General features: G+C 43.3%; 1 protein-coding gene across 2 annotated transcripts in view; it reads left to right on the top strand.

The window, feature by feature from the left end:
* LOC106561383 (EF-hand calcium-binding domain-containing protein 4B) overlaps positions 1 to 15596 on the top strand; it is a 37268-nt gene that overhangs the window by 12731 nt on the left and 8941 nt on the right. For both annotated transcript variants that reach the window (XM_014125270.3, XM_014125271.3), the window contains 12 exons: positions 3714 to 3825; positions 4079 to 4280; positions 5640 to 5786; positions 7084 to 7174; positions 7328 to 7423; positions 9885 to 10072; positions 10559 to 10630; positions 11192 to 11240; positions 11442 to 11527; positions 11949 to 12294; positions 13370 to 13511; positions 14729 to 14810. In XM_014125270.3, the coding sequence (XP_013980745.2) occupies positions 3714 to 3825; positions 4079 to 4280; positions 5640 to 5786; positions 7084 to 7174; positions 7328 to 7423; positions 9885 to 10072; positions 10559 to 10630; positions 11192 to 11240; positions 11442 to 11527; positions 11949 to 12294; positions 13370 to 13511; positions 14729 to 14810 (1613 nt within the window). The remainder of the gene's footprint in view (positions 1 to 3713; positions 3826 to 4078; positions 4281 to 5639; positions 5787 to 7083; positions 7175 to 7327; positions 7424 to 9884; positions 10073 to 10558; positions 10631 to 11191; positions 11241 to 11441; positions 11528 to 11948; positions 12295 to 13369; positions 13512 to 14728; positions 14811 to 15596) is intronic.

The following is a 15596-nucleotide window of genomic DNA, read 5'->3' as shown; positions in this document are numbered from 1 at the left end:
GAGGAGTACACCACATCAGTCATTGGCTTCATCAATAAGTGCATCGATGAAGTCGTCCCCACAGTGACCATACGTACATACCCCAACCAGAAGCCATGGATTATAGGCAACATCCACACTGAGCTAAAGGCTAGAGCTGCCGCTTTCAAGGAGCGGGACTCTATCCCAGAAGCTTATAAGAAATCCCGCTATGCCCTCCGACGAACCATCAAACAGGCAAAGCGTCAATACAGGACTAAGATTGAATCGTACAACACCGGCTCTGACGCTCGTCGTATGTGGCAGAGCTTGCAAACCATTACAGACTACAAAGGGAAGCACAGCCGAGAGCTGCCCAGTGACACGAGCATACCGGATAAGCTAAACTACTTCTATGCTCGCTTCGAGGCAAATGGCACTGAAACATGCATGACAGCACCAGCTCTTCTGGAAGACTGTGTGATCACGCTCTCAGCAGCCGATGTGAGTAAGACCTTTAAACAGGTCAACATTCATAAGGCCGTAGGGCCAGACGGATTACCAGGATGTGTACTGCAAGCATGCGCTGACCAACTGGCAAGTGTCTTCACTGACATTTTCAACCTCTCCCTGTCTGAGTCTGTAATACCAACATGTATTAAGCAGACCACCATAGTCGCTATGCCCAAGAGCACTAAGGTAACCTGCCTAAATGACTACCGACCCATAGCACTCACGTCTGTAGCCATGAAGTGCTTTGAAAGGCTGGTCATGGTTCACATCAACACCATTATCCCAGAAACCCTAGACCCACTCCAATTTGCATACCGCCCCAACAGATCCACAGATGATGCAATCTATTGCTCTCCACACTGCCCTTTCCCACCTGGACAAAAGAAACACTTATGTGAGAATGCTATTCATTGACTACAGCTCAGCGTTCAACACCATAGTGTCCTCAAAGCTCATCAATAAGGTAAGGACCCTGGGACTAAACACCTCCCTCTGCAACTGGATCCTGGACTTCCTGACGGGCCACCCCCAGGTGGTAAGGGTAGGTAACAACACATCCGCCACGCTGATCCTCAACACAGAGGCCCCTCAGGGGTGCTTGCTCAGCCCCATCCTGTACTCCCTGTTCACTCATGACTGCATGGCCAGGCACGACTCCAACACCATTAAGTTTGCCGATGACACAACAGTGGTAGGCCTGGTCACCGACAACGACGAGACAGCCTATAGGGAGGAGGACAGAGACCTGGCCAGGTGGTGCCAGGACAACAACCTCTCCCTCATCGTGATCAAGACAAAGGAGATGATTGTGAACTACAGGAAAAAGAGGACCGAGCATGCCCCCATTCTCATCGACAGGGCTGCATTGGAGCAGGTTGAGAGCTCCAAGTTCCTTGGTGTCCACAGCACCAAAAAACTAACTTGGTCCACGCACACCAAGACAGTCGTGAAGAGGGCACGACAAAACCTATTCCCCCTCAGGAGACTGAAAAGATTTGTCATGGGTCCTCAGATCTTCAAAAGGTTCTAAAGCTGCGCCATCGAGAGAATCCTGACTGGTTGCATCACTGCCTGGTACGGCAACTGTTCGGCCTCCGACCGCAAGGCACTACAGAAAGTAGTGCAAACGGCCCAGTACATCACTGGGGCCAAGCTTCCTGCCATCCAGGACCTCTATACCAGGCAGAGGAAAGCCCTTGTCAAAGACTCTAGCCACAACAGTCATAGACTGTTCTCTCTGCTACCGCATGGCAAGCGTTACCGAAGTGCCAAGTCTAGGTCCAAGAGGCTTCTAAACAGCTTCTACCCCCAAGCCATAAGACTTCTGAACACCTAATCAAATGGCTACTCAGACTATTTGGATTGCCACCCCCCCCTTTTTTTTTACACCTCTGCTACTCTCTGTTGTTATCATCTACGCATAGTCACTTTAATAACTCTACCTACATGTACATATTACTTCAGCTAACCGGTGCCCCCGCACATTGACTCAGTACCGGTACCCCTCTGTATATAGTCTCGATATTGTTATTTTACTGCTGCTCTTTAATTACTTGTTACTTTTATTTCTTGTACTTATCCGTATTTTTTTAACTGCATTGTTGGTTAGGGGCTCGTAAGTAAGCATTTCACTTTAAGGTCTACACACCTGTTGTATTCAGCACATGTGGTTTGATTTGACTATTCAGGATTGTGCGAAAGATGAACGGAGCAAAGTACAGAGAGATCCTTGATGAAAACCTGCTCCAGAGTGCTCAGGAACTCAGACTGACCCTAAGCACACAGCCAAGACAACGTAGGAGTGGCTTCGGGATAAGTCTCTGAATGTCCTTGAGTGGTCCAGCCAGAGCCCGGACTTGAACCCGATCAAACATCTCTGGAAAGACCTGAAAATAGCTGTGCATCGACGCTCCCCATCCAACCTGACAGAGCTTGAGATGATCTGCAAAGAAGAGTTGTAGAAACTTCCAAAACAGGTGTGCCAAGCTTGTCGTCATACCCAAGAAGACTCGAGGCTTTAATCGCTGCTAAAGGGGCTTCAACAAAGTACTGAGTAAAGGGTCTGAATGCTTATGTAAATGTGATAGATGTTTTTTTTTTAATAAATTTGCAAAAATTTCAAAAACCTGTTTTTGCTTTGTCATTGTGTGTAGATTGACGAGGGAAAAAAACTACTTAATCCATTTTAGAATAAGGCTGTAACCTTACAAAATGTGGGAAAAGTCAAGGGGTCTGAATACTTTCCGAATCCACTATATACAACCAGAGCAGGTGGTACAGGAAAGTCATTTTGATTTAGTCAGGCATTTACTATGCCTGATAATATCCACAAGGGTTAAGAATCTGGTTAAGTGGCACAAGAACCCTTTTTTAAAATATGTTTCATTTACTTTCATAACGTATTCTAGTAAATGCCAGCATTGCCATAGATGTGCACATGTAGCATTTTGTGCTGATGCACATACTGTACAGCCTGTACAATGCTTTTCACACCATGACCTAAAGGTTGGCAGTGGTGTGTCTCAGGCTGTGAACTCTGTTTGCTGACATAAGGGATGTGTTCAGTCCAGATAACAGAATGTACAAGCAGTGGACAGCAGACTAGGTCTCATAGAGTTCCTACTATGAATTTCACAAGTGGTTTCAGTGTAAACATTGACATGCACAGCTCACAGAGGTGTGGCAGCATTTGGCTTTTCAGAATCATTCTGGTCTTTACTGTTTATTTTCAGTTTTAAGTCTATTTACAGTTTTTACACTCTGCTTGGCCTTGGTGTGTACATGGTGGTTTGGGCTATGTATTAACACAGATTAAGATTAAGGTTTATGTTGTTTACTTTTTTTTGCTGTTTTTGTTGACTGGGCAGACGTGTTAATTTCTAAAATGTTTGGGTTGAATCCGAATAAAGATGTCACAGGTTCATTAATATAAACATTTTATAAAACAAATAGAGTAGTTATTTACGATTCCTTCATCATGAACAGGTTTACATCCATTAGATCAGTTGTGTGAGTGCAAATAATACACTATCCTACTCCTTATGAACATGAAGTTCTTACAAAGTCCTGTACTTGGATACAAATGTCTTCTGATGCTAATCATAGTGTTGAGTGTTTTCCCAGGGGCTTATGCCTGGCTGGCAGCTGTTGTACCATGTACTGTATTGTTAATGTAAATACTCCAGAATCCTTCAGGTCCGCAGTTGTGTCAATGGCACCTGACAGTGTGTCCTGCTCCACAGAGGCTCCATGGAGAGCTGCCCCTCAGTGCCGAGGAGCTGGAGAACGTCTTTGACACCCTGGACTCTGACGGCAATGGATACCTCACCCTGGAGGAATTCTCCTTGGGCTTTAGTAGGTTGACTATGTTCCCTTCTCACTTTCTACTATCCACTGTATGTTTATGTGCTGTGATTGTTCCATTTTGATGTCAATCTTAGTGTCTTCCATTTCCACATAATAATATCAACAGTGCTAGTGCACCGTGCAAACGGAGTATGGTAGCTCAGCGTAGGTGCAGGTGCAAGTAGAGAGAAAGAGAAGGGAAAGAGTGGAGAGTGAGAGTAAAGAATATTATGAATCATCTCCTGGACTCTTGTTTCTCTAGGTGAGTTCCTGTTTGGCCAGAGGAACTCTGCAACAGAGGGGATGGGGGAGGCCAGCCCCATTGCCAAGGAACCCACTCAGGGCCCTTCAGACTCCCTGTACCAGACCCAGTGGGAGGAGCGGTTGGTGGGCAGCGAGGATGAGGAGGAGAAGCACTTCTGCATGCTAATGGGGAGCTTGGGAGACAGCAACGTCTTTGAGGAGTGAGTGTTTGTTTTTCTCTTTGACATCCATATTATGCAATCCTTTGTCCACCCCTCAACAATGCCCTCAAATGACCTATTTGTCTATTCCATTAGATTGGTCAGCTGTGCAAAACAAAAAGCACTGTAAGTTGCCACTCCTTAGTAGTGCTAGCCATTCTACTTGCTGTTTCATTCTACTTGCTTTGATATTTCTCTGGAAATTCTGAGCTTAACAACCAAGCATAGAACATAGATTAAATCCTGAAGTGTACTGTCTTCTTCCTCAAAAACATCAGACATACGAAAAGTTCATCAAAATTGATTTGGCTTGCTTAACCTTCAACAAATCATTACAGTCGACGACATTCATGTCTATGGAAGTAAATGTCAGGCCTCGTATAACGCATGACTAGACTCACCTTTAGCAAACAAGTACAGCTCAATAAAGTTAAACAGTAGTAGTGGAGGATGTACATTTGATAAGGACATCCTGTTGACTGTGTAAACCTGGGTTAGAACCAGAGAGGAATGCTGATCATTTACATCAGATCGGTTTGTGCACCAACCTCTGGTGTGTCTTCCTGAAGTTGACATGGCGTAGAAGTCTACTGTAAGGAGTCTTCCAGAGGTCTGCGAGTCAAGTCAACAAGTCCACATTTCTATGAACGGATCCATCAAACATATGCATTGCATGGCGGAGGATGATTGTTTTGTCTTTCCACACATTCACCTGCATTTTACAATACAATGTTCAATAGCAGTCGTTATCTGAACACTGACGTGAATACCTGGGCACAGACAAAGTTGGCTTTAAACTGTCAAAATAGTTGTTTTCTACTAACCGGAAAGGGGATTTTCAAGGCCAAGATCATCTAGTCCAAGTGTACATTTTAAACAAATATGTAAGCATGGTTGCAGGCAGCCCACAGCCACCCACTGCCTGCCTGTCCACAGCCACCCACTGCCTGCCTGTCCACAGCCACCCACTGCCTGCCTGCCCACAGCCACCCACTGCCTGCCTGCCCACAGCCACCCACTGCCTGCCTGCCCACAGCCACCCACTGCCTGCCTTCCCACAGCCACCCACTGCCTGCTCACAGCCACCCACTGCCTACCTACAGCCACCCACTGCCTGCCTGCCCATAGCCACCCATTGTCATAATTGTTCACATTGACCTTGTCTTAAAATAAAATCTATTCATGGCTCTATTTCTATGTCCGTGTCTCCATATAATTCTACTTCAAGTATAATTCAATTTCTTTCCTCCAAGAAGAACCTCAGTACAGTTCTTCTACAGAAATCTAACTGCAGTATACAGACTGTATTCCAGGTCCTGTCATTCAGGCTAATCTTTGTTCTGACCCGTTTCCCATCAGCCCTGGCGAGGTGCGTAGTCTTTGGGCCCAGCTGAGGAGGGACGAGCCGCACCTCCTGTCCAACTTTGAGGAGTTCCTGGCCAGGGTAATTTTACAGATCACAGGGGCCAACCAGGAGAGGATGGAGATGGAGAGCGCCCTTAAAAGGTTAGTAGCCTACTACTTCATTCATCAGATATTGGTGCACATTGTGGATTTAGGCAATTCGCAGCCCACTGTTGCCTGGTCCCAGATCTGTTTGGGCTGTCTTGCCAACTCCTATGGTCATTGGCAAGGCAGCACCAACAGATCTGGGACCAGGCTAGCTCAAAATATTCCTTTACAGAAAACCTCATTGCCTGAGTAATGAAGGGTGAAGTAGCCTACTGCATGTACTTGCTATGTGTGCCAGTTAGACCTTTATGGCATGAGGGCATCTACAGAATGGTCGTCCCCAGGTATGTATCTGTTTTTTCCCCGTTTTTTCATTCTATTACTAAAAGCATCACTTTTTCTTTCAGATTTGTAGTCCTTAGTTAAGCCAGCTAAATTCCACACATTGAGTGTTAGTCCTGCCTTGGGAGGGTAGAAGTGTTAAAGTTTTACAGTGTGGGCGCAACAAACATTTACTTCAAGAGACACATTTACTCAACCTTCCAGTTCCAAAGCCATATTAAGTGTTTGTGAATGTTCTCCCTAAACACCAACTTTCTTGAAATCATGTTGGGCAATATGTATGGCAATTTTACACAAGGAATACTACTCCACAATCTCTACCTACAGTACTTGTTTATTATGTCACGTTTCAACTGAGCACAGCTTTTGTACCACAGTGGTCCATTATCACAGTTTCACATAGTTGAACAGCATCTAGTTCGGTGGGCTGTTTCTGACAGAAATGAATGCAAATGTTGCATAAGGCTGCTATGTGGCTCACACTTTGCAGCTGTTTCAAAATGTATTGTCAATGTCTTTCTTGCTGTATTCTGAGCTGTAGACACGCAGGGATGTTTGATTAAAGCTGATCAGAGTAGTCAGGCGTGGAATGGTTCAGTAATTACAGTTATCCCTTTTATCTTCAGATGTGAACTACATGTAATGCTAGACTGATAATAAGTGTTCTTCTTTCATGGTACTCCCTTGAAAATCTATTTGTTGCTGTGCCTGTTTGGAATGCATCACAATAGGTTACAAATACCTACTGTATGATTGAAATGGCAAACTGGAAGCTCATGTAAGATCTCAAGTACGGCATTTATGTGCTGCCTGTGCATGTGATTCTATGCCTGTGCATGTGATTCTATGCCTGTGCATGTGATTCTATGCCTGTGCATGTGATTCTATGCCTGTGCATGTGATTCTATGCCTATGCATGTGATTCTATGCCTATGCATGTGATTCACCAAACTAACAGAATATGCTGTATTAGCATTAACAAGATGACAATATTTCTAAATCCGAACAGAAAATCAGTAACACATGACGATGAGATCCATCGCTTATATGAAGAAATGGAACAGCAAATCAAAAGTGAGAAGGACAGGATCTTACTGCAGGTAAAGAGATCCCCCACTGAATACAACACACTTGTTAGTAACTTCAGTTTTCTGAGATCTCTCTTTCTCTCTCACACACTTTCTCTCACGCTCTGTCTCACACTCTCCGTCTCACACACTCTTTCTCTCACACTATCTATCTCTCCACTGCAGGACTCTGAGCGCTTCCTGTCTAGGAGTCAGGATCTGGAGCATCAGCTGTCCAGTAAGGAAAGGGAGCTGGATCGGATCTTTCAGAAACAGAGGAGGGTGAGTCGGGACACCAAATTGATCATCACTGGCATCACAGTAAAGGATAGAATTCTACTGTACAGAACGTATTATTATTATTTATTAAAAACCTCTTACATCTAGACGTTCCGCTAGCGGAACACCTGCTCCAATATCCAATGACGGGCGTGGCGCGAAATACAAACTCCTCGAAAATCCGAAAACTTCAATTTTTCAAACATATGACTATTTTACACCATTTTAAAGACAAGACTCTCCTTTATCTAACCACACTGTCCGATTTCAAAAAGGCTTTACAGCGAAAGCAAAACATTAGATTATGTCAGCAGAGTACCCAGCCAGAAATAATCAGACACCCATTTTTCAAGCTAGCATATAATGTCACAAAAAACAAAACCACAGCTAAATGCAGCACTAACCTTTGATCTTCATCAGATGACACTCCTAGGACACTATGTTATACAATACATGCATGTTTTGTTCAATCAAGTTCATATTTATATCAAAAACCAGCTTTTTACATTAGCATGTGACGTTCAGAACTAGCATTCCCACCGAACACTTCCGGTGAATTTACTAAATTACTCACGATAAACGTTCACAAAAAACATAACAATTATTTTAAGAATTATAGATACAGAACTCCTTTATGCAATCGCGGTGTCCGATTTTAAAATAGCTTTTCGGTGAAAGCACATTTTGCAATATTCTGAGTAGATAGCCCGGCCATCATGGCTAGCTATTTTGACACCCACCAAGTTTGGCACTCGCCAAACTCAGATTTACTATAAGAAAAATTGGATTACCTTTGCTGTTCTTCGTCAGAATGCACTCCCAGGACTTCTACTTCATCACCCAATGTTGTTTTGGTTCCAAATAATCCATAGTTATATCCTAATAGCGTTCAAGACACTATCCGAAGGGTAATGAAGGGTGACGCGCCCGGCGCATATCGTGACAAAAAAATTCTAAATATTCCATTACCGTACTTCGAAGCATGTCAAACGCTGTTTAAAATCAATTTTTATGCGATTTTTCTCGTAAAAAAGCGATAATATTCCGACCGGGAGTCGTTGTTTTCGTTCAAAGACTGAAAATGTAAACATGGAGTCGTCTCGTGCACGCGCGCCCCCGTCTCATTGTTCTCAGATCGACCACTTACCAAATGCGCTACTGTTTTTCAGCCAGAGACAGCAGAGTCATCATTCAATGTTCTGCCGCCTTCTGAGAGCCTATGGGAGCATTAGAAAATGTCACGTTACAGCAGAGATCCCCTGTTTTGGATTGAGATAGCAAAGAAGGCCAAGAAATGGTCAGACAGGGTACTTCCTGTACAGAATCTTCTCAGGTTTTGGCCTGCCATTTGAGTTCTGTTATACTCACATACACCATTCAAACAGTTTTAGAAACTTTGGAGTGTTTTCTATCCAAAGCTAATAATTCTATGCATATTCTAGTTTCTGGGCAGGAGTAATAACCAGATTAAATCGGGTACGTTTTTTATCCGGCCGTGAAAATACTGCCCCCTATCCATAACAAGTTAAATCACATTTTCCTGAAAGTGTTTGGAACAATGTGAAATATCAACTCTGATTGATCTGGAATGAATTGTGACCAGCCTTTTTAGTAGACTTGAAGCCTAAGAGCTGTCCCTGAGTGTCTGCAGCTTACTCTCAAATGGAAATTAAATGATAATAATACGCAACAATAACACTATCAAAAACAGAACTCCACGGAAGCTTTTAAAACAAATTAATCAAATGGAAAGGAGTCTTACCAATGCGTCTTAATTTGCTTTACAAAAGGAAACAAGGCCATAATTCGTACTGTGTCCAAGTCACCAAAGCCTTCACTCAGACCTCCCTGGCACCATCCACATTCCTCTCTGCCAACCAGAAATTGAATGGCAGAACATTGACTGGATTGGGAATGTCCGTTGTAGATATTCTATTTCTATGGTGCCAACACGTCTCTGTAGAGCAGGCATCCAGGCGCTATGCTGGCTAGCCTAATCACAGTGTCGCTAGATAAAACGTCTGTTATGTTGTGTTGGATCCGTTGTGACACTTGGGCTTATATATTTAGAACAGTGATAGTGGTGTTTGAGGCTGCATTCAGACAATAGCCTTATCTGCGTGTCCTCATGCAACCCCTGGCTTCAATGGATGCGTGCGTGTCAGACCAGACCAGTATGTGTTTAGAAGATATCACTTGTTTCACCCTTTGATTCATTAGTGCTTGGTGTATCATAGCACATTGATCATACTCTACCAATCATAGACCCCAGACCATGATTGTTACTGCATAGTAGCATCTGGGATATGGTGACCCCAGATCAACTGGCCTTGCCATTCTTCAACACAGATATGAATGAAATGAAAGTGCAGGTTATTGTAGTGCGTCTGCTTTAGGCTGTAGTGTTGTTTTGTGTGTTGTCACCTCTGCTTGTCACCTCTGTGTGACCATGTCCCCTACCCAGTGGGAGCATCAGTTCCAGGAGCTGCACAGCGAGCAGCACGTGACCAAGGTGGAGAATGTGGCGCTGAAGCAGACCAATGAGGAGCTAGCCCAGGAGCTGGAGCACACCAGTCAGGAGCTGAGCCTTGCCCAGGAGCAGCTGGTCCTCCTGCAGGAGCAGTCCTCACACCTGAACCAGGAGAGGGAGATGTAAGTCTATCTGGCTGGCTGGATGGCTGGCTGTGTCTGGGATCCTGTTTGGGTGCTTCATTCTCCTTGTGAGTCCACATCTTAGACAAGTGGTTCCCAACTCCGCTCCTTGAGTACCCCAAAAGCCCCGGACAAGCATACCTGATTCAACTCATTGAGGGCCTGATAATTAGTTGAATCAGGTGTGCTTGTCCATGGCTACAATAAAAATGTGTACTGTTTGGGGTACTCAAGGACCGGAGTTGGGAACATTCAGTAGCGTCTATAAATCATGATACTGAAGGCATAAATGTATAAAAGCCTCTATAACTAATTTACGTTGATGTAGTTCTGTCCTTGTGATGTACTTGTCTGTTAATGTTCTGTATTATATCATGTTTTATGTTCTGTTTGGACCCCAGGAAGAGTAGCAGCTGCTAGCTAATTGGGATCCTAATGAAACATTGATATGATAACATGAATATGTGTATTTGTTGTCCAACACAGGGAGATGTACCGGGTCACAGAGGGATTGCAGAGGGAGCGAGCGAGCCTGCTGAAACAACTTGACCTGCTGAGGTAAAAGTGGAGATGGAACAGACAAACACACACACACACACTAGGAGAAAGGCAGTGGGTTACTGTATATCAGTTCAGAGCCACTACTCTCCAAATCAAGGAGCAATGATCATACTGTACAATACTGAAGGTTATGTTATATTCACTACAAACCAAGGCCACACATCAATCCAACAGATAACATTGACCTCAGGCAAACTCCTCAAGCTGTTTTATACTAAAGCAATGAGGCACGAGGGGTGTGGTACATGGCCAATATACCACAGCTAAGGGCTGTTCTTAACCACGACGCAATGCGGAGTGCCTGGAAACAGCTCTTAGCAGTGGGAAATTAGTCATATACCACAAACCCCCGAGGTGCATTATTGCTATTATAAACTGCTTACAAATGTAATTAGAACAGTAAAACTAAATATTTTGCCATACCTGTGGTATACAGTCTCGTATACCATGGCTTTCAGCCAATCAGCATTCAGTGCTCGAACCATCCAGTTTATAATAGTGCTTAGAAAGTATGTATTTCTGTTGCAATGAACCCCTTCCTTGTTATATTATCTTCAGGGAAATGAACAAGCACTTACGAGATGAGCGAGACATGTGCTCTTATCAAGTAAGTATACACATGTGCAATGTATTAATCATTCTCTTTTCGTGAAATCCCCTTCTATCTATCTACAGTATCTGTCTGTCTGTCTCTATCAAGTTTGATAGATACTAACCTAAAAACATGATTCTTTGAAAAGCATGGAATCTAGAAAACATTTTCAATCAAATTGCAGATTCATTTGTTTTTGTTTTGTTTTTTTTGCAGAAACTGAGGAATACTGTTAAAAATCCTGCTTGCAACCTGAGGCCTGGATCAAATACTCTGAATCCCTTTGACAGAAAGGCCTTTAGGTATACTATTTGCTTAGAAAGGCTTTTAATACAAATTGAATGGATAGTGCCTGGTGCTGTCACGGAAGCCTTAATTGATACAAACGTTCAATTCACCTACAATACACTCTTGTTCAGTATGAATATGACTGCTGTTTGAATAGTTATTAATAGTGAATGATTCATATTTTCTAAGTAGGTGGCATTGCAAAAAGTCAAACAAAGCACATGAAACAGAATTGACATGTTGGACAGAAAGCTGCTCAATAGGGCTGCAGTTTTAGCTCTGTGTAGAACGTGTCTGTACAGTATTTACATTGTTCTTAATATATGCAAACGCCTGTAAGTCAATTCACATTCGACATCCATGCCATTGTACTCCAAAAAAAGCATTTGTGAGCCAATTTCCCCATCAATTTCCATCTCATCCCTGTCTCTCCAGTGAGGATGAGGAGGTAGTGCTCCCCCACTCTAAGAGGAAGAGTCCAGGTGGAGTGAATGGCTACAGCCTGGAGGATGTGGTGGATTCCAGACCCCTCCACAGACCCCTCCAGAGGATCATCTCCATAGAGGAGGACCACCTACCCCAGCTCCTACAGGATAACTACCAGACTCAGCTCTGGGAGTGGCATGAGGAGGCTGAGGAGGAAGAGCACATAGAGCTACAGATGACCTCTATAAATCCTCCCAGTTCTCCAACGATGGAGCAGCAGCCAGTTGACACCAGAGAGACAGAGATGCCTACATCCCCCAGGGGCCAGCCTGTCGGAAAGGAGACTATGGGGAATGTAAGCATGTAGGACCAGGGCTCAGATAGAGACACAACATCAGTGTTGGTATGAAATTATGTGGAGAGACATTGTCGTCCGTCTACTGAATAGACTAGAAGGATTCAGTTGGCTTGGCATAATTATCCTCCATTTGAAGTGAAAGAGATTGTTCAGCATTTTCACTTTGTTCCCTCCAGGGTCGTTTGTAGGTCACCAGGTTTTTGTTTGTTCTCCTGACCCCGTAAAGAGAGGTGTGGGGGAGGAGTGCAGGTGGATATACAGCACAGTGTGTTCAAAGCCCTGTTTTTCCAACACACCAGACCTGAGATAGGAACAAAACAGTTACAGGTGTTGGGTTTCTCACTTTGAGTGAGTTGACCCCGCAGTGAACCTCGCAAACAGGATTAGTTACTTGTATTAGTGTTTGTTGAGTGTTTCCATGATTTACTGTCAATTTTAGAAAATGACTATTTCAAGAACTTTGTGCAACTTTGTTTTACTATAACAGAATAATATACTAGGATAATAGTTGTGGAGATTCTATGCAGTGTTCATAATATGTTCAAATATGCTGCTCAATGCTCAAATATTTGTTGCCATGTCATTGTTTGTAGTGTACTCTCTCCCAGTATATATCGAATTGGATACTTGCAATCTGAAATGTCAAATCAAATCAAATCAAATGTATTTATATAGCCCTTCGTACATCAGCTGATATTCTCAAAGTGCTGTACAGAAACCCAGCCTAAAACCCCAAACAGCAAGCAAAGCATGTGAAAGAAGCACGGTGGCTAGGAAAAACTCCCTAGAAAGGCCAAAAACCTAGGAAGAAACCTAGAGAGGAACCAGGCTATGAGGGGTGGCCAGTCCTCTTCTGGCTGTGCAGGGTGGATATTATAACAGAACATGGTCAAGATGTTAAAATGTTAAAATGTTCATAAATGACCAGCATGGTCAAATAATAATAATCATAGTAGTTGTCGAGGTAATTACTTGAGGAAAAGTAGACTTGAGTACATAGTGAGTTTGGAAGAGTTGGATGAACTTATAATATGAACTCTTAACACACACATCCCTCTATCACTCTGTGTAGTGTTTCCAGGAGGAGGGTGCAGCGTTGTCCCCAGACCGCCTGTTTAAGATTGTCCTGGTGGGCAACTCTAGTGTGGGGAAGACCTCCCTCCTCAGGAGGTTCTGTGATGACTGCTTTTACCCAGGCACCTCTGCCACCGTCGGTGAGTGGCCTTTCCAGGCTTCCTTTTCTACAGCAGAGCAGGGTTGTGTTCATTAGGCACCAACGGAGCAAACCGACTGAAACAGGAACTACCTGGAATTGTTGTATAAGAATCTCTCATTTTATTTTACATTGAAAAATGTTTCGCTACGGTGTGCACTACGTTGTGCGCTACGTTGTGCCCAACATTAACCTATAGTACAACAGAAAGGCCAGAGGCCTCTTCAGACCCAGAGCCGAGCCCCAGTCCTGTGGCTGGTTGACCTCACCCTCCCTCTACAGCCTAATAAGCAGAGAAACCATATTGTGGTGCTTTATATTGACTGACTTGACTCACACCGACCATGACTTGTATTCTTCCCACTGGCCTTTCTGTTGTACTATAGGTTAATGTTGTACACCCAAAATGAGTTTGTTCTGTGTGTGACTGAGAGCATACTCAATTATGTCACCACTCAACTGACTCACCATACCATTTTATATTGGTTTAATTAAATTAATTTTTTTCAGTCATACAGTGCTGTGCAACCCCATCGTAAGTCAGTGCACCATTCTGTACACATGAATCAAGTGCACTGTAAGTGTATTGGGGATCTTGTAGTTTTAAACCAGTAGAGCTGGGCAGACCAAACAGCGCCACATGAAACAGCTTGTGAAGTCACAGTGTTCCTCTCCTGTCATTCTGCAGCCTGGTACAAACAGCTCCAGATTTCTTAATATCCTCTCTATTTAGGCCCTGTTTGGAAGCATTTGATTCTCAAAATAGTCATACGATTCTGAGAATGTATTTTTGTTGAGAAAGTCAGATGGATTTTGAATTGTGTGGTCCCTTTAGAACAATATACAATATCCGATTAACTCCTGTTGACGCAAGCATTGACAAAAAAACATGTTGTTCCTCCGTTTCTATTTGAGCACTGGGGACAAATGTAGTCGATTGGAATCATCAATGGATAAGTAACATTTCAGAAACTCAGAGAAGGACATTGCCATATAAAGTTCTACGTTTTATCCAGATTTAGCCCGGAAATCAATTGTTGGTACCTTTCATAATTTTTGTATCTTATTACGTGCCCATCATTTCTGAAAATTGGTTTGCTTTTGAAAATGAATATGGATAAAAACAATTACAGGAACAAAATAGTATTGTAAGGCAAAAGATAGTAAATGACCATAAGTGACATTAATGATATCTTGTCCGTCCTGCATCATCAACAGGCATAGACTACAGTGTGAAGACGATACTGGTGGACAACAGCCAGGTGGCGCTGCAGATGTGGGATACAGCAGGACAGGAGAGGTGGGAACTCTACTAGGTGGATTTACACATGTTCAACCTTTTGCCTCAGCAGCTTTTGTTTCGCTACATGCAATTAGGCTATATGGCACACTACTGCTACTATGGTTAAATGTCAGTATTTACATATTTTAATAATGAGACAAAAGTTTTAAAAGATCAAATGACATGTAATGTTGTGCATGAGGATAAAGTACAAATGGGGGAATTCTCAGTCTTACGATTGCTCCCTTCATCACCACTTCTGGAGATGACTCAGAATCGTCCTGCTATAGATAGCAGACGTTTTACAGGCTCCTGAACAATTCTACTATTTAGTGTTTTTTTGTGTTGATCGTAACTTTTTTTGTACATAATGTTTCTGCCATCGTTTCCTATGATCGAAAAGGGCTTCTGGACCCCAGAATTTGATTTGATTTGGATGAAGATTTCTACTTCAACAAGTCGTAGGCACAGGACATACTGCTCATCCCGGACCAGACCCTAATCCCAGAGAAAAGAGAGGCTGGCATGTGGGCACCCTGACAAAATTGGCGAGTACATAAACCGCCTCTACAATCAATAGAGAACAAACTGGACGAGCTCTGTTCAAGACTATCCTATCAACGGGACCTGAAGAACTGTAATATCTTATGTTTCTCAGAGTTGTGGCTGAACAAGGACAAGGGTAGTATACACTGAGTGTACAAAACCCTTTTGCCCTCAGAACATCCTCAATTCATTGGGGCATGGACTCTACAAGGTGTCGACAGCGTTCCACATGGATGCTGCCCATGTTGACTCCAATGC

Source organism: Salmo salar, chromosome 10, assembly GCF_965601325.2.
Source record: "Salmo salar chromosome 10, fSalSal1, whole genome shotgun sequence".
In the NCBI taxonomy this organism is placed as follows: Eukaryota; Metazoa; Chordata; class Actinopteri; order Salmoniformes; family Salmonidae; genus Salmo; species Salmo salar.
Note: the sequence above shows the minus strand (reverse complement) of the source record. Positions and strands in the feature narration are given on the sequence as shown.